Source organism: Corvus kubaryi, unplaced genomic scaffold (genome assembly GCF_017639235.1).
Source record: "Corvus kubaryi isolate FWS band 111438036 unplaced genomic scaffold, C.kubaryi_AGA036_p1.0 37232, whole genome shotgun sequence".
In the NCBI taxonomy this organism is placed as follows: domain Eukaryota; kingdom Metazoa; phylum Chordata; class Aves; order Passeriformes; family Corvidae; genus Corvus; species Corvus kubaryi.
The window spans coordinates 2,206,816-2,230,395 of NW_024581066.1; the positions used below are offsets into that span (position 1 = coordinate 2,206,816).

The 23,580-nt window shown below is 49.5% G+C and overlaps 1 protein-coding gene across 2 annotated transcripts in view; it reads left to right on the top strand.

Annotated features, from left to right (window-relative positions):
- The window catches only part of MDGA1 (MAM domain containing glycosylphosphatidylinositol anchor 1), a 152,563-nt gene extending 133,199 nt beyond the window's left edge, over positions 1 to 19,364 (top strand). Inside the window, exons 15-17 of one of the 2 annotated variants that reach the window (XM_042022943.1) lie at positions 7,669 to 7,799; positions 8,788 to 8,896; positions 10,028 to 19,364. In XM_042022943.1, the coding sequence (XP_041878877.1) occupies positions 7,669 to 7,799; positions 8,788 to 8,896; positions 10,028 to 10,119 (332 nt within the window). In that variant the 3' untranslated portion in view covers positions 10,120 to 19,364. Of the gene's footprint in view, positions 1 to 7,654; positions 7,800 to 8,787; positions 8,897 to 10,027 lie in introns of those variants that run through there. The other variant, XM_042022944.1, reaches the window with a different exon arrangement.
- Positions 19,365 to 23,580: the final 4,216 nt, after the last annotated feature.

A 23,580-nucleotide genomic window follows, 5' to 3' on the forward strand; every position in this document is an offset into this window, starting at 1 on the left:
CATCCATCCTAATCTGTATTTGAGCTTCAACCAGGCGTGATTTTGTAATGTATCCCAGAAAATCAAAGAAATGCTCCACAAGTGTCAGTCACCACCATCACTTCCAGGAGTGATTTCCTCTCCCAAAGAGAGCTCTGCAGGGGTGACAGGCACGCCAGCACCTGAAGGAGTTTGCGGTTGCAGATTTGGGGTATCACAGTTTCAGCTAGTCGCCTTGAAGTTTTGTGGTGCAAGTACGGCAGGCACGAAGTGGGAAAAGAGTCTCTTGCTATAATGCATCCTGACTCTAAGCTGGGTGCACAGCCTGCTCTAACAAACAGCCTTCCTGCAGCAAATCATTTCCAAGGCCTGAACCATTCATCCTCGCACATCTCCCTGGGTCAGGCAGAGGATGAGGCCAGAGAACAGCTTTTGAGTGGAGTCCTCAGTTCAGCAGGAAGAATATGTGATCTCAGCTGCTCCTTCCTCTGTCTCGCTGGCTTCAGCATTGCAGTAAAACAGCCCATCTGCTCCAAGCCCTGCAGCTGTGCAGCTGCCCTGTGCTTGGCTCCCGGGACTGAGACACCGCAGACAGGGTGATGATGGGGAAATAGGAAAATTGTTAATAGGGATAGCGAAGAGACAGGCAAGATTTTCCTCAGCATAAGTGCATCTGTGTCTGCGGGGTTTTTGTCAGGAACCCTTCCACACACATCACTTGTGTTTTGTGGGCTCTGGGAGGCTCCCTCCTCTCTTGCTGAGGTCTTTTCAAAGCCTGCCCACAGAAGGGAGACAGGCAGAGTCCCGTCTGGCTGTTGTGCTCTTTTAGACCTGGTAGTGTCTATGAAGCAGACTTTGTTTCAGCTCATCGGGGAGTGCTGAGCACAGTGCGTGCTCTCAGTCTGAGAGCTGAGCACATGAATTCCATAAAGGACCCAGCTGTCTCTGGTGCCAAAGATGAAAGGGCCCGTTATCAAAGCTGGGAGGAGAGAGAGCATTGCCTGAAGGCATCTGGGCATGTCACGAAACAGAGGGTGAACAAAGAGCAAACAGACCTCGCAGCTGAACTATGGTTCACTCTGCTTCTTGAGTCTGCAAAATTGGTGGGAAAAGTTGCCTACACATGATCTCCTTCTTGCTAGGTTTATCATACTCTCATTTTTAATGGTTGGACTTGATGTTAAAGGTCTTTTCCAATGTAAACAATTCCATGATTTTCCGCCAGGCTGGCCTCTCCTCTCTGAGGTAGTACCCAGCACTTCTGGGGACCACGAGCTACAGCAGGAAAGAGGGAAGGAGCTGCCCCCATCGGCATCATCGCATCCTGCTTGCCAGCAGCTGCACAGAGAAATGAAGGAGAGCATCCATTTCCCTGCCAAGCACCTGGAGCTCCCCCTGCCCTGCCTGAAGCTGAGTCACAGGCAGCACTGGGCTCCTACACAGCCATGGCCCCAACAAGTGACCAGCTCTGAATTTACCCCTGAGTCACCTTCCCTGTGCCATCTCTCTGTTCTGGCTGCATATTGGATGAGCCTTTGTTCTTCTGAGATTGCATAAATTTAACATTGTGGAGCATGGAGATCTTTCTTCTCCCTCTTCTGAACTTCTTAAACCACATCCTGTTGTCCACAGAGAGAAAGCCTCTTACTGGTCACAAACAACCTCTGAGGGAATTTTCCATGAAAAGGAGTGTCAGGATTTTGTTCCATAAACACAGTATCAAAGATGGAAGTCTTGTATCATTCATCTTTCTATGCTAACAGTTTCTCTAATTAGACTGGCGGATCAAATGAGCAAAGGAGCTCAAGCATAGCTCCACTGCGAGTCTGCTCCTGCCATATCACCATCTGCTCTCTGTGTACACAGACAGGTGGGGATATGCTGGAGAGAAGGAGCTATAGCTGTAGCTTGCCTGCTATTCCTCATCACGAGACAGCCATGACAGTACCACTGCACTCACCCCTCTGTCTGCAGGGCCCAGGTCCCCCCTGCCCAGTGTGTCTCTCCAGGGGTCCATCCATGTGTCCACTTTGCCTTTTTAGAGTGTTGTTGCTTCTCTGCTGGTACATTCCCTCCATCCTGAAATTCCTGTACATGCCAGACTAGTCAGATAGATAGTGATGGATCATAGATCAATCTGTGCAATTGGTGTAGCTATGTCAGGGAATATTGCTTCAAGCCCAGCTTCATTTGATGGCGGTTTAGGAGGTCAGAGGTGGAAATGTGTTTGTTTCTTCGGGTTTTTGAAATCCACAGTTAGCTCCAAAGAAAATTCCCTGTAGCCATATATAAGTAATTTTCACAGGTTTGCTGTAGGAGAAACATTGCCAATCAAAACTTACCTTATTGCTGTTTATATCCCCAGAAAGTCCTAGACACAGCAGGAAACAGGAGGCTTTGATTCCCCTGATTCCTTTCTCCGTAGCCTCCCTACTGTACCGAAGCATGGAGTGTCCCACAGCAATCAGCCAGCTGGCAGCACAGGCCAAACATTCTCCATGCCCAATGCAGATGCCTTAGGAGTAGAGGTGGGATTATGGTGCTTTCCAGACTGACGAGGATGAGCTCTCTGAACCCTCCTGCTCTGGAGTTAGTGAAGTGTGGCTGCAGAAACAGGTCTGTGTAGTGACCCCATGACTGCACAGAGGGGACCCTGCACACCAAGCTGAGAACAGTGGAAGACATTTAGAGATGAAGTTCTCTGTAGTCAGGAGTGGAAAGCAGCCCAGAGGCTTTAATTGTCTTACTCCTCATATGTTAATGTGTGAAGCATCCTGAGAGACTGTGAATGAGTAAATACATCCTACCATGGCACAAAGACAACTTACATTCCTAGAAATTATGAGTCAGTACCACTTGGTGTTATTTCTGCTTCTTTATCTGTGCTACAATTATTTTTCCACCCTCTGCTTTCTAGCTCTCAGAGCAGTAACTTTCCCCCCAGCTCTGTAACCAAGAACACCAGCCTGATGCTGACTGCTATTCATTAACATCCATTTAAATGAGAGAGGGAGAGAGACCTGTGTTTGTTGTGAATATTATAAACAGTAATAGATTCTTTCTGGAGACTGTCATTTGCTCCTGGGATTTGCCTGCACTAAGCTTTGGGCTTTTCGTTTCTGATCAGCGGCATTAACATTAAACACTCAAAGAAGTGCTCAGAGCCCCTGTTGGAAATGTAAGAGCTCTTTTCTCCCTCGATTGGTTTTAGCCCTCATTTTGGGTCTATGGGTGACTCTGCTAAGCTGTGTAAGGTCTAAGTCCTCTCCACACCGTGAATCTCTTTCTAGGTACTGGATATCTCTTGTAATCAGTCAGCTTCCTATTTCAGTCTGTCTTTCCTGCACTGGAAATGCCATGGGAATTTCCATGGGGCCCTTCAGCCCTGAATTCCCAGGTGGGTGCCAAATCTAAACTGGAGCTGCAGCCAGGAATTCTCATCAATAGGTGGTCTCCTGAAATTGCCCCGTACTGGAGCAAGGATCTTACAGAGTGCAGCAGGCAATTGCAGTGAGACCAGGCTGTGTGCCAGCTCATGGCTGTGGATCCCAACAGCCTTCCCTAGCCATCCCACAGAGCTCTGCTGCACTTGGCATGGTACCCCATGTCTCAGTGTGTAGTGTCATCCTCCCTTTGCTTCCTGACTACTCCAGCTGCCTGCCTCCCATCCTGAGCCATGTAAACCGAGCTGTTCCTTAGCCTTTTCTGCACCCCATCATTTTGCATTAACTCCCCAAGAGAACTCCTGAGGAAACCTCTACCTTCTCTGCCATCCCATACAGACTGTGCTGGTGGTCCCTCCCTTACAGACCCTGCCTCCCTCCTGCTGCTGCCTGTGCCAGCTCTTCTGGATCTACACTGCAATTCCATGTGACAGTGAAGTTCTGTCCTCTGGAAACTGAGTGAAGACCTTTTTTTGTTGTGAGAAGGTAACATTTAAAAGGCATCCCTTGGGTTACTCTATCTGGAAGCCCAGCTGGTCTTTTGTGTGAGTGCCACTCTTTTGAAATGCCAGCTCTGGTCTTCAAGGCAGACAGCAGAAGGTACAGCTGGCTCTCTCTGTAATTGATTCCTCCTCACTCATCACTGGCCTTTATTCTCCCTTTTGATTGGGAAGAAGGAATAATGCAGATTACAAGACAAATGCAAAGATTGCCTTGTATGGGAAGAGTTAACAACAGGATTGCTGGTGTCCTGGGATTTCTCTTTTGTCTGTCTGTCTCTGGTCAGCTGGAGAGATATAGCAGCAGATAGGTGGTCTGTCTTTTTGTGTGCCTCACCAGCAGGTGTCCTTAGGAAATGCCAGGCCGGGGAGATGGGGAAGGGGCAACAAGGAGAGAAATAGGTAACAAAACTGCCCAGCTGGCTTTGGACTCGGATACAGGAAAGCAGGCATGATTGCAGTATGAAACCAGGCAAAAAGGGGTGACTGCAGCAACTGGCACTGGAGAACATCCCAGATGGGCCTTTCTCATCTCTGCTGATGAGGAGTTGGAGAGCAGGTCATGCTTTGATTCTTCTTCAGTTTGTAACCACTGGAAAGGAGGATGACTTGGAGATTCCCATAGTCCAAGTCTGCAATATTTTATGGCTCTGCCTAGAGCACAGATCTGGAGGTTCATTTACAGGTACCTCCATCACAGGCTACGTGCCCTTAACTTGACTGGCAACTGGTGGCAGACTGACACATGGTGGAAGGGAGTAAAGTAGAAGAGCTACACAAACAGTAACATCTACAACCCTGTCGTCTCAGTTCAGATGGGATAGAGGTTTCATCACTGTTTAAAGTCCAGGAGTCTCTGCCATGTCTCCCAGAAGTATATTTCCAGTGACAGTGTTACTGGAAAATGGAGGTCTGTAGTTCCTTCCCAGACTCAGGGAGCCTCTGTAACTTAGCAGGGATTGCAGGTAGGGCTGTGAGACCTGGCTGCCCTTCACAACTCTCACTGATTTCTAAGACAGCCATGGGTGTGCTGCTCCTCTGTTTCAACCTTCAGTTTTCCATGTGTAGGCAGGAGTAGTGAAACACTGCATGTTGTGAGTAGATAAGGGAGCTTCCTTTCCAATTGTAAACAATTTGAAGAATGCCTGCTCATATTCAGTATTGTTGTATTAGGGAATTCAGGTGCCAAAAGGTTGTTTTTCCTGAGGCTGCAAGGACATGGAGCTGTCAGCCAGGATGTGCTCAAGCTTGGTTTGGGTTTAGGCCAGGCATTCACAGCCAGTGCTTTGGAGGCACTAATTTGCATTCCAGATGCTTCTCTGGGTTTCTTTCTATCTTGCCTTTGCTTTTTTTCTAGGGCATCAAAGTTCGTTTGCTGCGTGATTTGTCCCAGTGCTGGCTACTCAGCCAAGCTATTGTGCAGCAAATCCTAGCTACAAGTCCCCAAATGAGGATAGAATAGACAATGGTTGTTTTTAATCCTTTCTTGCTAGCAGCTTTATATTAATTCTTCATTTGCTCTCAATCCCTCACCTCACCGGCCCTGGTGTCTGTAATTAGCTGCTCTGAACACACTCCTGTTGACATTGATCTATGGGGTTATGTAGTTCCTGCGTGAGCTGTCAGTTTGGACAAGGGGCTTCATGAGGACTAGGTATCCTTAGAGACACTTTCCTTCATAGGAAGCTGCTGAGGGCAGGGAAGATGCCAAGAAACCAGCAGCTCAAAGCTGGTTTTGCCAGAGACTCCTGTAGTGACTTCTCTCATCTGTAGCACTGTGTTTCCAGGAGGGAGGTCTCACTGACTTGGATCCCCCAAGGTTGTGCAGTGCCAACTGTTCTCAAGGGAGAGAGAAACAAGCTATTTTTGTCCTTATCCTGGGTTGTGGTGTGCATCCCAAACCGGGGAACCACCCGGGAAGGGGATTGGATATGCTGTCTATGTCCTGTCAGGCCTTCATCTAGTTTTCTCAGCTAGCCTTACAGTTAATGCTTCTGAATATTTCCAGTCAATAATGTGCCTTCTATCCTCTTTTCACTAAATTATATACATAGTTCATTTTTTTAACCTTTTCTTGTAAACCATTCACTCAGAATCTAAACATTTCATCATCTTTATTATGCTCTGAACTCCCTGTGATGTATCTCTCATTCTCTGACAGCCAGGCACTTGATGGGACTATTTCCAGGTCCCTGTCCTTCATACAGTGCCCCTAAGGTGGATGTGCCAAGAAAGAAGGATTTGGGGGAATCATGTAGGAGGGAGGTTATATATATATGTTTCCCTGCTTCTTCCCCTGACCTCTTTCTGCTGCTTCTCCAAAGGGTGTACCCATGTGGGAGTGCAGCATCCCAAGTGCAGACAGACTACAGATGGCTAAGTAAGGGTTACTATTTCCATCCCACTCTCAGGTGTAATATATCTGTGTATGGAGACCAGAAACACTGATGAGCAACAGCATGACTGGAATTGTGATTGATTGATTTTTTGAGAAAAAAAAAAAGTGGTTCAGGTCATCCCTGATTGAATGTTTAAAAATGCTTTTTTCACTGAAGCAAAAAAGGAAAAGAAGTAATCTGAGGGCATACTAACAAAATGCTGCAGGAAGACAAACTGAGATGGCTTCATGTGTGGGTGGAGGGTAGGAAGCTGTGACACTGTTTTCAAAGTGAGAACTGGAAATGCTTTGAGATTTGTTGGCTTTGGTTTTGGTTTAATGATAGACAAAACCTTTTGGGAATTGCTTTTTTTGAAAGAACTTGAAGTTGGTGTTGATTCACAGGGTCTTTGTGAACCTCTGAAAACATGGGGCTGGGATGATACCAGGTGGTGTGGAACAGGCAGTGCTCTCTGGTGCTTCAAAGAACAGCTGCTCACCCCAAGGCTGCTCCCAGGGCAAGTGGTGGATGAGGACACTGGTCATAGTTCCGCAGCTGATGGCCAGGGCCAGGGCAGGGAGAGCCCTGTTAGCTGCATTGCGTATTTCAGGTGCCAGTGGTCAATGGGGGGAGGCAAATATGTGTTCTGGGCTCCCCATTTCAAGTGAAATGTAGAAAAATTAGCAGGATCCAGCAGAAGGGCATCAGGCTGGTCAAGGGCTAGGAGCAGAAGTCCTTAGGAAGAGAGGTTAAGGGAGCTGGACTTGCTCAGTCTGGCAAAGAGGAGGTTGCTATCAGCCCTTGGCCTCCAACTGCTTCAAGGGCAAATTCAAAGATAATGGAACCAAAATCTTTTCATAGTATTAAATTATATGATAAGGAGCAGTGGCCTCAACTGGTAGTGCTGGAGGTTCATGCTGGACAGTAGGAAGACTTGGTTCCCTCAGGGAAGTTCAGGACTTGGCCTGGCAAAACCATGCTGCCCTCATGTAGAGCAGGAGACAGCTTCAAGCAGGAGGTTGGATGGGATGCCTCTGGAGGTCCCTGGCATTTCTGCCACCCTCTTGTCGTGCCACCCCAGCCATGCTGCACACTGCTTCTTCCTCATCCCATCCCTCTTTTTCTGGGTCTGTGCTTCCCTAGGAAAGGCCAGGTGGATGAAACGTTGCCAGTGGCACTTATCCATGAACACAGGAGAAAGCTGGCTCCCTTCAGAGATGACCACTGGGGCTGTGCAGGCTGTCCCTGAGCCAGCTGGGGCTTACAGCCATGGTTCAAGGCTGAGCCCAGAGCTGTGCCAGGAGCCAGCCCAGCAGGCAGGCTTGGCTGCCTGCCCCAGCATGCCAGATCCCAGTTTCTCTCTTCCAGGCTCCTTGAACCTGCTAGTCCGCGTACGGAACAAGCGAGCCATCGACACCCAGGTCTGGTCCCTCAGTGGGAATCGGGGGAACATGTGGCAGCAAGCACATGTGCCCATCAACCCACCCGGGCCCTTCCAGGTAAGCCAAGCCCACAGTCAAGGAGCCACCTGCACTGTCCTATCTGTGTGCTATGGATGTAGAAGATTTCCCAGCAGACATCTTCCTCTGTAGCACAGGGGCTGGTGGGGCACAAGGCAGGGTACTGGGAGCTTTCATCCCCCAGGGTCACTGGGGCAAGGCAAAGGCTTAGTGGATGCACAGAAGTCAAATCCACTTCTCTCTGAGGTTTTGATGTGCAAGCATTTAAAAATTTATGTGCATCAGTTTGGCATTATAAGTTTTCTGGTTATTGCTGGTCTGGAAACTGCTTGTCAGAGAGCTCCTTTTGGTGCCATGACTGTGTGATGGACAGGTTCCTCAGTGCTGAGCAGCTGGGGGGATGCTGGCCTGTTGGTGTAAAGTGACTGAATGCTAGAGGTTTCTTCTAGCATGTGCTGCAAGAGCCCACCCTCGCTGTGCCCCTTGCTTAGGACTCTAGGAGCACTTGTGAATATGAACTGGGCACTCTGCATGTACTCATCGAGTTGTTCATGTGTACCCAGGCAGTGGGCTGCGTTTATGGCTGAGGTTGTTTCCCAACAGGCTACTTCGCTCTTGTTGGGTTGTTTGTGAGAGCTGCTCTGTACAGGCTGGTAGGTTGTGGCACTGTGGCAAAATGCCCAGTGTGCTTTTGGATACTTCAAAATAATAAATAAGAATGTAGTTACTCTTGCAAGTCCTGTTCAGTATTGGTTGGCTTGTTAGAGCAGGGCACATAATAAAGCAGAGCTCTAATGCTTACTTATTACTGCACAGACGCTCAGCACAAAGAGATTGGTCCCATAAACAGTGGGATCTGGCTTTCCAGATCCTGTGAATACTGGAGAAACAGGAAGGAAATCATTCTCCTGGGGATCTGATAAGACCTGGTCTGTGTCCTGCTCACCTCTGCAGAGCCCTGCAGTGCAGGAAGGGCCCTCCACAACTGCAGCCTCACACTGGACTCTCTCCCATGCTCTGCTTGCAGATCATCTTCGAAGGTGTCCGGGGCACAAGCTACGAGGGGGACATTGCCATCGATGATGTCACTCTGAAAAAGGGAGACTGTCCAAGGAAGCCAATTGGACCGAATAAGGGTGAGACTGTGTCTGCCTCAGAGGCAAATGAGTTGGTAGGAGTGCATTCACAAATGCACGTGCTAGGGATGCACAGCTGATTCCAGAGCACACTGACGTGTTGGTGGGACCCAATGGGATGGTTGACTCCACTAGCAGAAGTCAGCAAAGGAGCTGTCAGACTCGTGGACTTGTTCGTTAGAGTTGAGAGTTAGCAAGAATCAAAGGAACAACCAGGAGGTGTCATGCCCAAGAAGCTAAAGGACTTCTGCAATATCTCATTTCCTGGAAACTCTAGTTATAGAAGCTTTGAAAAGGGAAAGACCTTCTGCAGGCTTTAATGGCCTCCGTAGGGTTAAGTCAGTCCTTTTCCCGGGAAAAAAAATCTGCTCTTTGGGGCGTGGGACAAGGGAGGGCTGTGCTTATTCCCATTGCCATCTGAGCATGGATGCACAGCCAGGCTAAATCCCACCAGCCCCTTTCCAGTCCATCCCCATAAACTGATGCCAGCACTGCAGTAAGGGAGAGAGCTCCACTCTCACTAAGGTGCACCAAGGGTTGAAGCCACAGCAAGGTGTGTGTAAGCAGTACGTAGCCATCGGGTGGGAATCACCGGTGTGCCATGTGCCCTAGTCCTGCCTGTGCCCTCGATAACATGCCTCAGGTGGGCTGGAGAGCAGATGTTTGGAGTATGCAAACCAGAGCCAGACAGGAACTTGAGAGCAAGGTTCAGTTTGGTTTATTTATTTTTGAAGCAAAAAAACTTTCAGAGTAAGAGTCACTTCTGGCAATTTTCTTAACTCTGGAGGTGAAGGGGGAAACAAAGGTCAGAACACTGTAAAATTTTCTAAATTTTAGGTATGGTTAAAGATCTCTTTTAGCCTAGGATGTAACCATAACAAAATGAGAGTATTTTATTTGACTCAGGTTGAAAGTTCTGGGGAAGAAAGGAGAATTAGATTTCAAAAGTGTCTAAGATTCAACCTTTTCTCCAGAGTTAGTTTTGGGGAACCTTGAGAACGTCCAGGAAAGGCTCAAAGTGTCTTCCAAAAGATCAGGGAACTCTCTGTGGTTCAGGGTGGGAGAAGACTTGTTTGATGAGATCTGTATCTGTCCCATCACTAATTCTCTTTCTCCCTTCTTGGCTGGCAGCTGTTGCTCTTCCAGGAAGTGGTGTCCCAGCCCTGCACAGCCCTTGTCTTTGTGGCCCATTGACTTTCTTCCTTTACGTGCTGCTCAGATGATGGCAAGCGAGCGCTCCTGTCTTCGGACCAAGACATTCCTGCTCCTTTCCTACTCAGCCACCTCTGCTCCTCTTCCTCCCCTCCTCACTGGCACACCAAAGTGTCCATATGTTACCAAAGACTGACAGGCATGACCACGCAAAGGGATCTGGTTCAGAACTGGAGCACTCCTTGAGAAAGTCATAATGTCTATAATTTAAAAATAAAGACAAAACTTTTTTAAAAAGCACGTGCACGAGAGAGAGAGTGAGAAAGAGAGAGGAAGGAAAGAAACACACCCGGAGAAAAGAAGGAACGAAACACAAAAAATAGGAATGAAGAAATGTGAAGAGCAAATGAAGGAAGGAAAAAAACACCCCATGTTTCCTTGGGAATGTCAGACAGGGCTTCCTCAGGGAAGTGGGAACTTGTTTTAAACAAACAAACGAAAATATATTAAAGCACAAATTTCTACCAGAACAGTTACCTTCTTTACTGCAGAGCCCACAGCTTAGTGGATGATATCCTGCAGTACTCCCCTTGTCTCCTCATGCTTTCCCGCTGGCTGGGGCTGCCCCGCCCCGGCTGCAGCTCCCTGCAGTAGCACCGACCTCGTCCGTGGGGCAGCAGCCGCCCCACGTGCTGGCGGCCAGAGCGCCCTGCCTCGCACCGCATGTGCTTCAGTGTCTCCATCCATCCACATCTTCCAGGCTCTCACGTGTTTAATTGCCCCCAGTGTGGTTTGCTTCGGCCTTTCCCCACCACTCTGTGCTTCTCACCCCCCGGCCTGAAGAAGATGGAGTAAGGAGGGGACCAATGACATGGACCACGCTGAGTGGTGGAGAAGTCCAGGCTGGATCCAGCTGCAGCACTGGCCTCTAAGAGCCTCTTTCTGTCCCTCAACACTCTTGCTGGGTAGGGAGCAGGTCTGAGCTGCAGACAGGAAAGTCTGGTCTCTGTGGGGCTGCGGGATGGGGTGTGACGGGATGGGTCTGGAAGGGTGGAGCAGTTGCACATTGGCTTCCCCCTGTGAATTTTGGAATGATGACCGCCTCAGCCCTATACCCAGGATTGCTTCTCTGCCTATATTTCGTTACCTATTTATTTTGGGTTTTATTCCATTGCTTAACTTCCTCCACCTCAAGTTTTCTGGATTATGGGAAGAGTCAGGCATTTAAACATTCTTCAGCCAGACAGCAAGTCCTGTGCCCATGACCCAGCCCCCAGGCTCGCAGTTCAGGCAGTTCCAGTGCTGCCCTCTCACCTCCTGAGGCCTTTCTGCATGCACAGTGAATTTGCTGCAGCGTGGGCAACGGGTGGCTACAGCATTGCTGCTCAGGGTGGCTGAATTTTGTCAGTACATGCAGCCACACAGGCACTCAGCTGCCACTGGCAAGGCAGTGGGCAGAGGCGCTGAAAGGTGAAACAGGCAGGAAACTGCTCCAAGAAGGATGGAGGCAGGAAACTGGCCCAAAAGAGAGGGTTATGCTGAACTGTAGCCCTGTTTGCCACTGAGGAACAAGGGAGCAGGGATGGGGGAAATTCACCTTTTTCCTGCTGGCATCATGAGTGGGTAAAGCTGGTGTTTCTCTCTGCTGCAGACCTGTAGCAGGTCTGGCTAACCTCTTCAAAGTGGAGGCACACACTGTTCCAGGGGAACCCCCAGGAGAAGGATTTGCCCTCCACCAGCCAGACAGGAGCTGTGATAGTCTTGTTGCATCTGGAAGCAGCTCTGGGCATGAGTTACCTCCCTGAACAGGGCAGAGTTAGCCCCATAAGGCTGTGAATCGGGGTTTACTATCCCACTCCGACAATTAGTTAAGTAGGACTCTTCCTCCTAAGGGGCACCCCATCCAAAATCCCTATCTGGAGCACCACAGATAAGATAGCTGTCTCACTGAAGACCCAGTACCCATGGCTCCTTACCCATTTCTGATGAATATATCAGCTTCTCCAAGACAGCCATGCTTGTCTGAAGTCACCTGAATGTGTTATCTGCCTCCTGCATTGCTCAGCTTCCAGCCACAGCTGGTGCCTCATTGCCTTCACTGATGGAGGGGGAAAGCTCTTAACTCCCAGGAGATCCGGCCACCATCAGAGAGAGAAAGGACATCAGCTCTAAGGGACAAGGGGGCCTTCTTCACAGGAGGCCTTGAAAGAGAGTGGGAGGGGATGATAAAGGTCTCCCCTGCTTGTTTTGCTTTTCTCCATTTCGAAGAATTGGGACTGTGTCTTTTCTGTCTCCACCCCTCCCTCCAGAGCCCAGACCTCAATCACAGTGCACATTTGACCAGGAAACCCACAACTGTTGCCCAGGGCCAGACAGTGTCATGGTTGCAGTGGCTGCCAAGCACAATTCTGTGTCTTGCTGTCTGTTGCCATTTTCATGGGCAGCCAGTGCTGCCCTTCTTTAGGCTGAGCTCTTCCAGCCCTGTGCTCTTCCTTTCCTCTGTGCTTGTTGGCGGTCAGAAGACATCACCCCGCTCCTGGTGAGAGTCCACTTTCACTCCCAGGAGAGGCACAGTGCTTTCCAGGGGCCCTTGGGAGCTTCACAATGGTTCCTGATCTGGCAGCAGCAAAACATTTTTGTTCCATTGCTGGTTCCAGGAGGCTTCTTCTGGGCAGAAGGTGGAGACAGGAATGCTTCTCCATCGGTGAGGGATAGCCCAGGGCAACCATCTCACCTTCTAAGCTCTGAGGCTGAGGCCAAGACCCCTTGTGGGTTTCTTCTACTGACTGCTTAGCCCAGGTTGCACAAGCACCCGGGTTTTGCTGGTGTTTAGTGGGCATCAGAGGTGCTGTGGGGCTGGGGAGGTGCAGCCTGAAGGTTCAGGATGATGGACCTGTGAGGTGAGTGCCAGCAAAGGGGCACCACACTTCTAGAAAGGAACGCCTGCAGGGAGGGAGTCCATGCCCTGTTGCTAACTCCTGCGAGGAAGGATGCAAGAACCTCACCACACCAATCCATGGCACAGGGGGCAAGAAGCCTTTTGGTGGCTGAAGGTCCAGGGCAGAGCAAGGAGGTTGCCCCAGACAGAGGTGGAGCCTTCTGCTGTCAGGTGTCCATCAGCTTCAGTAAAAGTCTCAGGAAGCCTCTCCCCACTTAGACCTCTGCTCTTTTATCTCCAGCTAGAAAGCAGCTGCTGGTGAGTTTGGGGGAAAGTCATTAACCCAAGTGCCTCTGCTTGTCGGAAGTACCGAGGACAAAAGGAAAGACCTCATTTCCCTGATGTGCAGATGTGCTCAAAGAGGGTATCAGAGGAAGGAGGCACTTCAGCAACAAGGATGGAAGCTGTGCAGTGATGGGGTGGAGGGGAGGCAGGGTTTCTCCTCTTTGAGGATAGTGGTATTTGTGGCTTACTACCCCATGCTTGAGGGGCAAGTCTCCTTGTGGTAGTAATGCATCCCAGGTGAGATATAAAGCCATGCTCCTTACGCCTTCCAATTAAAGATCCCTTTGCATTTTTCACAGTGTTCTGGCTAAATTACAGTCCTTAAACTTAATTACTGTTTGTCATCTTAAATACATGTTGCAGTCCCAATGTTATGTTTCTCTTCCTGATGTTTTATGTTGCTCTGTGCCTACCAAGTAGCTGCTTTATTCCACTCCAGAAGTGGCTGCATTTCAGCAATGGTGGATATTATTCCTGTATATAGTATGTAAGTCCCTGCAGAAGAAAAATGCAATATAAATTTAAGAGACTGCTTTTATTTACAAGGAGACCTCTGCTTGGTAGTTGTAGAAATACATTAGGAAGAATGCTGTGTGGGTGTTAGCCGATATGTACTCGATTTCATTTTTTTCAGGGTATAAAACAGGAAATATGTGAGTGTGCAGGCTCCTGGGTATAAGTTGTAGATATTAGAAGTAGTGAATGCTACTGTGTAGTTACAAGTGGGGCTTACAAAGAAACTTACGTTTGAAACCTCTTTTTGTAGTTGTTCATTGTATTCTGAAAAATATACTTTTTAATTATAATTTTCTACAGTTCAGTGCAAGTCCAAATAACAGGTCATCCACAGAACGTTAATCCATGGCTTTTAACAATATGAACATCAATTCCTACTGTTGCCCTGAAATGCATTTCCTGGCTGGTAATAATAATAGACTATTTTTCTTCCACAAAGATCAGCCACTGGAAAGCAACTGACCTAATATGTTCCATTGGATCTGGAGTTAAGTAATTAGGAACACCTGAGTGCAACTCTTCCCAGCTGTATGGGAGTGAAGAAATTTTTCATGTATATGAAAAACTTTGCATGGTGCACAAATGGTTTGTGGGACCTCGTGGGTCCCTTTCAACTCAGCATATTCAGTGATTCTGTGATTGGCAGACATGCAGAGCTGCTCCAGCAGAGCTGCACGGCGTGCTGCCTGGAGAACAGCTGTAGCAACAGTGATAGGGAGCCCTTCTTCTGGGAACAAGTTTTGTTCTGGAAAGAGATATGGTAGCAATCAGGGGAAAAGTAGCGGGGGCTTCAGCTATTTAGGCTGGTAATTCTTTTGCAAAAATAATTTAGAGATGTGTGAATGAGTGTAGTAAATATGATACACATTGTATTTTATTCCTTATTGCTATTCAAAGTATTGAAATTTACTTTCTTTGTATAAAAAATCCTGTGGGTGCACTACTCCAGTATTACAAAAAAAACCCCACTTTGCTACTCAAAGGAGAACAGAGTCTGGATTCCTCCTCCTCAGCCTGTCCCTATCACTCTGTGCCAAGAAGTGCCCAGCTTTGGGTTGGTGCCGGGTGCTTCTCAGCCTGGGAGGGGCCAGTCAGTGGTGCAGGTGGGAGAAGCATCCCTCCATCGCTGCCCTGAGCTGTGTCTCCAGTGCGAAGTGGTCCCTGTGCAAGGCACTGGCAGGAGCAAGCTCTACTCCCCATCAGCTCTCAGAGAGGCCAAGGCAGAGAGCTCAGGGAGATGCTGCTTCAGGATGTTGCTGTCTAAGTCATGTTTGTCTGTCAGCACCATGCAGAAATCCATTTTTTCTGGAAATGCTGCAGCACCCCTTTGCCTCCTGGGTGCCTTTGGGTGGCCTAGCAATGGCATGGAAGGACATATCACCATGGGCTCTGTGCCTCGAGCTGGGTGCGGTGGGACACAGTGCCACAGCACCTACTGGTGCCCAGCTCTTGCACCCAGGAAGAAGGGCTCTGCTTTTCAGTGAGGACAAGCAGTTGCATTGTGAGTATTTCCTGTGCAAAGGATAGGCCTTCTTGCACTCCTGGCTTTGGCAGAGACCACTTTTGGTCCTTTAAACTGCCCTGATATCTTGTCTTTTCCAGGCTGCCCTCAATGCTTGTGCATCCCTGTCACAAGTGTGCAGCAGCAGGACCCTGTGCAGGCTGTTGCCATAATTTCTATTTGCTTTGGCCCAACTGATAACTGCTCATCCTGAAACAAAAGGCCTTTGCAGAAGAAAAATGCTGGAGAGCTCTGGATATTGCATTTTAACGGGACCAAACTTACACTCCATGGTAATAACTGGCAGCTGTTGGTTTCCAGCAGGGAGCTGAATAGCCTTGGTACACGCAGCATCCCAAATGATAGCTGTGATATATGTGTGTTTTCAGTACTTCCCTTGGGAGTAAGACACATGTCCATTTGGCTGACTATCTGCCACCACCTAGCACACCACAGGGGATTTTGGGGTCTTCTGATGGCTACTTACAGCCTGGTATGGTCATATCAGACCACTTGCGCCCTGGAGGCTTTAAACATCCCAAGGAGCACTGCGGGACAGCCCAGGGCCACTTTCGACCAATCTGCCATTCTAGAGAGGGAGAGGATGCAGCTTGCAGGGAACTGTAGTCTGTTGCAGGACAACCTCTTGGCCATGGAAAAGCAGTGCCATCCCACTCCATCTTGTCTGAGATGCATGCCTGACATCCAGACCCTGTGATTCAGGTGCGTGCACAGTGGCTTTGCCATCAAGCATCTTTTCTCAAAAGGAGAGAGAGCTCCAGAGACAGACAGCAAGTCAGCAGGGCTTGCTGTGTTCCTCCACTATGTGGCTGCAGGGGATGGGGGCTCGGTCTAGATCACCTAGATCTGCTCTGGCACCCTCTCCATCTTGCTCCCTGCAGCCCTGGCAAAGCCTGAGGGGCTGGTGGGGCTGCCTGGATGGTGGTGATGGAGCAGGAGCACTTCAGGGCATGTGTTTTCTCCATCAGGAACCTCATGTGGGTCATGTCCTGGCTTCATCAGAGGCAAAGGAGGGTTCACAACAGCCCCATGAGTGGCTGAAAGGATGGAACAGAACTTGGTTGTGTTCTCTGGAAAAGGAGAGAGGAAAAATGAGCTCCACAGTGCATTGTCCTTTGTTTCACTGATGGCAGGCAGAAAGCTCTAACTGCAGCTGCTCAGATGCTGGGCAAGGAGACTAAACAAAAGTCCTGAGACCAGATTTCTCAGTAAAATACACTGGTCCAGCTCCAGATCCTCAGCACATCTGTGCATGAAGAAGCTGAGCAAGCCACTGTCCTGATATGGGTGATCCCTCAGGAAAGCTGCAAAGGGCTGGTCCCAGCTTATGAGCACTGCCCTTCTCTCTGCTGCCTTTCATGGTGGGGGTTTTCCAGCATGGAGCAGAGAACAAGGGGAAGGGAGAGGGGAAGATGCTCTACTGTTGTAAAGGTAGAGCTGGGTGATCAGAGGTTTTTGTAGAGAGCTGTTCAGGTCTGTGGTAAATCCATGTTTTGCTTGCATTTGCTGTGGCCTATAAACCATTTGCTCCTGTAGAATGAGACAAAATTTTGTGCTTCCATTAGTTGTTGTTCTAAGAGGAAATTGGGCTGTGAATGTTTGACTTACAGTGAGACTTTTTTACCCTCAGGATGGCCTAAAGTATAGTGTCAGTATAAGACAGGGCCAGCTGGACAGCTCTCATACAGTGCCAGTCCCCAGGCAGTGCCAGCACCCACAGCTCGTAGTGATGGATGTGCTTTATGCTGTAATGGCTGGGCCCTTGCCTGAAGCTTTGAGCCAAGTGAAGGGTATCCATCTGCTCTGCCACCCACGTGCACCTGTCCTGTCTGCCAGCCAAGTCTGTAGGAAGATAAAAGCCCCACTGCTGCTGCTGCTGTTGGCCAGTGGGGGTCTGCTTTGGCTGGGGGAGATGGGCTCTGGTCCTGCCACTGAGGCAGTTTCAGTTTGTAAAGCCCAGCTGTTACAATGGAGAGATACTCGGAGATCTTCAGAAGTTGCATGACCATGGCAAGCCTCGGTTCATCGGCAAAGGCAGGCCCTGGGTAGGAGCTGGAACATGCCAGGTGTCAGCAGTCCTGCTCTGCCACTCTGAGTGAGCTGCAACTCCTTTGCTCTCAGTGTTACAGCAGCTCAAGGCTGAGCCCAAACTAGCTAAGAGCAAGTGCAACCCCACTTCCTCATCTACACTGTGGCCTCTGCAGGCAGGCACCAACTGGTTTTCTTTTGGTGACCCTGATATGTAATGTGGTGCTGAGCTGAAGCTGTTTCCAGGTGTTGCTTGCACTGTAGGTCTTCCACTGGTGTTTATCTTAGCAGCTTGTAGAGGGATCAAAGCTAAAAGCTGCAGCGTGGGTGTGTTGCAGCTGCCAGAAATGCAACAGGAAGGAGACAGGACTCAAAACCCCCTTTTGGAGGTGGAGTCCCCACCTTTCCCTTCTCCCCAGTCCATGCTCCAACCACCTTCAAAGGTGGGGCATTTGGTATATCTTGTCTCACTGGGCCTTGTTCTCAAGAACAAGCTGTGGGTGTCAGTAAACAGAGCGACAGCCAGGCTGTAGCAGCATGGTCAGCTCAGGCAGCACCTAGAAAGGGCTGAGAGGAGAATATAGATACCATTCTGTCTATAAAATGCCACAAGCATTGACTGGGATAGTATTTGGGTCTTTTGTATGGGTGGCAGCACGTACTACACAGGGACTGGGCAAGGGACTGGTGAGCACTAGACATTTCTCTGGGAAAATTCAGGTGCTGATGAGGGAAGGTATTTACAGACCTGGCACAAAGAAGCTTTCCTGTGCACATAGCATCCTGAGACAAGAAGACTCTCAGAGTTTGCTGGAGGTGACCTTTTCCTCTCATCAAACCTTGTTTGTTCTTCTCTGCTGCCCATCCCCAACTTCTCAGTGCATTAATGTAATTGTTGGTGTTAAAGCTGGGTAAAGTGGCCTAGTGTCAGTGCTTTCAAATAGATGAATTTGGCCTGTTTTCCAGCTTTTGGGATCTTCTAGATGTACCATCTCATCCCAGGGGGCTCCACAGCATGCATTCATCTCAAGACATTCCCTAAAAGCTGTGAATGCTACAGATATGTGGCTCTTCTTTGTGGTTTTGGTCACAGCCCTTGCCTGACAGCATGGAGACAATCTCTAACCTCTAGATGGAATGGAAAATTGGGTGCCAGCATGGTATTACTTGGGTCCTTTTTCCCAGTCAGAGCCATCCTGCCTGTATCACAATACGCATAGCAGAGGAAAGGGGCTGTCATCCAAGATGCAATTGTCTCATGGGGAAAAAACTCTGACATCTGCCTTTGGCCAGAAGTGAGCATCAGACAGTGAGTTCCACACTCTTCCTCACTCCATACCCCTGCTCTTTACTTACCCTCACCAAGTGTTTCATTTCCAGCCTGGAGAGACAGCAGCAGACTTCATCCCTGGATCCCATAGAAGGGGATCACACCAAAATCCCGTCCTCAGCTTCCGAGGTGCAGGGAGAACCAGCTCAGGCCCAACAGTGAGCCACTTCAGTGGGATCCAGTTCCAGTGGGACTGCGTCGCCACACACTTCCAGGTCACCAAGGCCAGTAGAAAGTGTTCATTGACCTGACAGAAGTGTTTAGAAACGGCCCCCCAAATGGAGCAACAGACAAAGTCAGTGTGTTTGGGGATACTGTGGAGGAGGGAGGGGGGTCCTCTGGTGTCTCTTGGGTTTTTTGCTATCAGTGTCCTAGGTGGGGATCCTGGGACAGAGCCTCATTCTCCACCAGCCTCCCTCATCGCCACCACGTCTTGTCCCATCCCCACTCCACATCTCATAGAGTGCCATCACCACCCCTGAGTGGAGCTGAGACCCTCTTGCCACCATGATACCAAGCCGTCCACAATGTTAAAAGCACAAAGCACAAAGGGACTGAACTGAACCTTTTAAACAGGGTGAGCTGTTTCACAAGCATTGCCTCATCCACCACCTCCCCCCAGCCCCGATGCACCCGCCGTGTAACCTATAGACTCTCAACGTGGATTGTTTCATTCAAATAAAGCTGCAGTACTCGAGTGGGTGAGCCTGCGTGTCCCTTTGTGTGGGGTCGGGGTGACAAGGGGCAGCCTGCAAATGGTGCTCACAGTGGCTGGAGCAGCGAGGAGATCGTATTGCTGCCCAGCACTGAGGCATGTGCCAGTGTTTGACCCTGAGTCTTCCCAAAACATCTGTTAAGTCCCTGGGGAAGGCTTCTCAGTTCTGCTCAAACCCCAGCACAGGGGCTGGGCACAGGCAGGTTTGGGACAGTCAGTGCTGGGGCACCCTTGTGAAGGGAGTGGTACAGAGCCCTCCCCTGATGTTCCCTTACCCAGCACTCCTCCTGTCTTTTCTAAACCTTCCTTCCCATCCCAGACCTGCAGCTGTTGAGGCTGCTGGCTCACGATGACACTACTCAAAGCTTAGACACTACTCAAAGCTTATTCTTTTGTCCTTTGCTCTTCACTTCTCCCATAAGAAGGTGAGCCAAGGCAGCAGCTCCAATACTAGTAGGTGTGAAACAAGCCAACAGACATGGGCTGTCAGTGTGGTGCCAGGGCCCCTTGTCCTGGTACTCCCCTCCACCCCAGGGACTCCAGCATGGGTCCAGCTACTCCATGGACCCATCAGAGAATGGGCAATGTCAACCATGACCCACATGATGCCTAAGATGTTCTTGGGTGAATGTATCTTCTCTGCCATGAGATCTGATGGGCTACTCAGCTTAGACCCTAAGTTAACATTGCGTCATCCGAGCCCTTAAGAGCAACACTGAAGAGAACTGGACGTGAAAGCCAAACATAGTTTTGTTTTACAGGCCATAAGCTGCTGTTGGCTGAACCTCACCAGATTCTAAAACAAAGACAGCACCCAGGTGCCTACCCTGACTGTAGGGCAGTGGATCACATAAACTACAGCTGGTGCTAATGGTGATGATTCTGTGGCATCTTGAGCTGCCTGGAGAAAGTTTGGGATAGGGCTCAAAGCAATGCAGAAGGGTCTTCCAAGCTAACCCAGCATTTCTGTCTCCTATGCTTCCCACACAGCAAGCAGTTGTGAAACCCACTGGCAAAGAGGATGTCTGGTTCTATGATTCCATGAAAGTAATCATGCCTAGTAAATGCTTCCTTTTCCCCTCATAATGAAAAATAAGTGTTCCAGATGGGAGCCTGAAGGGAGCTGGGTACTGGAATTACTGTGGAGATTCAGGTCAAAGTACTGGAAAGTACTATTAAACAAATATATATGTGTGTGTGTGTATATATATATATATGTAACATACATATATATTATATATATGCATGTGTATGCATGCACATACTGCTCATCTCTGTCATTCCTGCCCAAGTTCAGCTCACCCTCGTCATGCACATGTTGAGACACTGAGTCCCACTCTGCCATGACTCCTCCTCAGGGTCCCTCTCCCTTTGCACCCAGGCCAGAACCGCTCTGAGGCTGGGCAGGGACTGGGCAGGAAAGCAGGCTGTATTTTGAAGGAACAGGCACAGGCTGGGAGGGAAATGAGGTAGAGGGGGGCAGCCAAAGAAAGAAAATGTAAGATTGTTTAATATCATCCAGAGAGCTAGAGTCTACTCCAGCCACTTACCTTTTGTCCTGGAACTTTGCATTTTTGTCATTAATTGTTAATTCTTGCTGTCCTAGATGTCCCCACACTAGATCTGCTTTGCAGAAGCACTCAAAATTTTCCGTGTGTTGTCAGCTATAAAACGACACATACTGTAAAAGCCTGGGCTCTGGCTCTCCCAAACAGGGCACCACCCTTGGGGATTACCTCTGATAACCCAGAGTTTGCTGTTTAGTTTTTGTCTTTGCCTGACACCCCATCTGTGGTCACTCTCACTCCCTACACACTAATACATTCCCGAGCTTTATGTTGCAATTCTTCCCTAAGGGAGAAGAGGATGTGCTGGCAGATTAGAAATCAGGCTGAGGTTCAGGCTGTTCCTGCAAGGTGCTCTGCACTATTGATTGTACAGCTGCTACAGCTCAGTCCCTCCTGCGTGCACTGCAGACAGCAATATCACCTCCAGAGGTAGAAGCAATGCTAATTTTGTTAAAGCCACATCACTGCATGCACTGGGAATGCCCAGCAAAAGGGCCACAAGGGAGTGAGTTGTTTTTGTCTTTGGCTTGGTGATTTGATGCTGTGCAATAAATAAAGCCAGGAGCCAGACAGTGAGTGATGAAGATCGAAAGGAGTATTGACTGCATGCTCAAGTGAGTAGAGCCCTTCACATGAAACCTGCAGAAACACGAGTTGTACAGTCATTAAGAAGAGAACTGTAATGCAGACACATGGGGATGCTTCACTGCTCATCTGCGGGCTCCAGGCTGCTTGAGTGTGGAGCACTGGCCTTGCACCATCACACACACATCTTTTTGGGAGGGTCCTGATCCCAGGGCTGTCCTGGTGCTTGGCAGAGGCTATTCACCGCTGTGCCAACACATGAACCCAGCTCTCACAGAGCCTCTCCCCCTCCCCAGGCAGGCAACAGAGGAGAGGTGCTTCTTCTGCCAGGTGGGGACCCACCAGCATCTTGCAGGTAGAGGTGAGGAGCACAGCTGGGTGTGGAGGTTGCTGAGAAGCAGCTCCTGACACTGGGGAGGGTGTAAAGGCTCAGAGCATGAAGCTGGGATGGTGGAGACCAAGTTTGGGTGAACAGCCCTGCTTGGCAAGGGGGAGGATGGGAACCACTTATGTTCCCTGCCAGATGCCTGGGATTGGATGTGAGGCTTAGAGGTGGAGGGACAAGATGCAGCTCTCATCTGTGCAAGGCTGTGCCTCAGTGAAGAGAGGTGCTGGGTGCCAGCAAGGTGGTAAGAGTGTGAAAGCAGGGAAGGTAAGGCTCTGTGCACACAGGTGCATAGGGTGTGCCACACACATGCCTGGAATTGTACATACATGCAAGGGCTATGTGAGTGGCAGATCATTTCAGCATATCCTTTGGAACCCCTTTTTCCTATTCCTCTCTTCCTAAAAGTTCCTAAGCCAGGCTGTCTGGCCACAGGTCTGTGGCATTTTCCCAGAACAGAAGAGAATACTTATTATGAGCCAAAACCACAGAAAATGCAACAATCTGGATTTTAAGTATTCTGACCCTGTTATTGTAACAAGACCAGAGAAAAAAATAAATGGTGCTGACTGGAGAGGAAGATTTATGGCTTGTAAGATAAGACCAGGATTTATAAGCAGAACAAAGTGACCTAAAAAGCAGAGAAGATTTAGAGATACAGGCTGCAGCTAGAGCCCACCACAATAGCATCCTGCCAGCCCATGTGAGCCCCAGAGCAGAGCTGGGTCCTGAGTCTGGCTGGGAAAGCCTTGTCCATCAGCTCAGTGAGCATGGCAAGGGGTTGGATTAGCTTATGCTTGGATATCTGGCAGTGGAGGGGGCACCTCCCTCCAGCTGCGTTTCTCCACACTGTCACACTCTTCCATCATGTGGTCCCGTGTACATGCCACACATTGATCCCCATGGGGGCTCTGACTGAACCTGACTCCCTCCCCCAGTCCTTTTCTGTCAGCAATAGCCCTGTGCTGATGCCGGCTACAGATGTACTCCTGGATTTTTGCTCCCATTGGATCTCTGATCTCTGCGAAACCCTCCTCCCTCTATGGCCTACCAGCAACACTGTCCCACCTTGTGTGAGGACAGCCACATTGACTCCCTTCAGCCTCTCTTGGCTGCATCTTGATCCTCTTTGCTGCACTGGGGACTCGGAAGGAGGCAGATGGTGCAGTCTGGTCCCCTGGGCTCGCTGCCCTGTCACCTGCTGCACCAAGGGCTCAGGATGCTGTAGCCCTCCAACTCTCTCCACTCATGTAACATAAGGCAAAACCACTGCCTGCTCCTGCACCTCTGGTTTGGCACCGAGCCAGGACTCCTCCCTGCCTTGGAGAAGGAATGGGGATTAATTAATTATTTCACATTGCCTTGAGAAGACAGGCTAGCCCAGAGCCTGGTACCTTGCAGCTGGTGGGTATGATGGGGGATGCCAGGGCAGGCTGAAGGTTTTGGCAGCTGGAGCTCAGAGATGGACCCATCCATCCCTGCAGGGGTTTTCCACATCCCATGTGAGCCTCTGGGCATAAGGGAAGGCAGATGCATCACAGATTGCTCCATGCAAAAGCCAGACTGACATGCTTTTGAAGGCTTTTCTTGAGAGCAGACAAGGAAGAAGGGCTAGGGCTGCTCCTGCAAGGTGCAGGGCTGCAAGTCAAGCCTGTCAGCA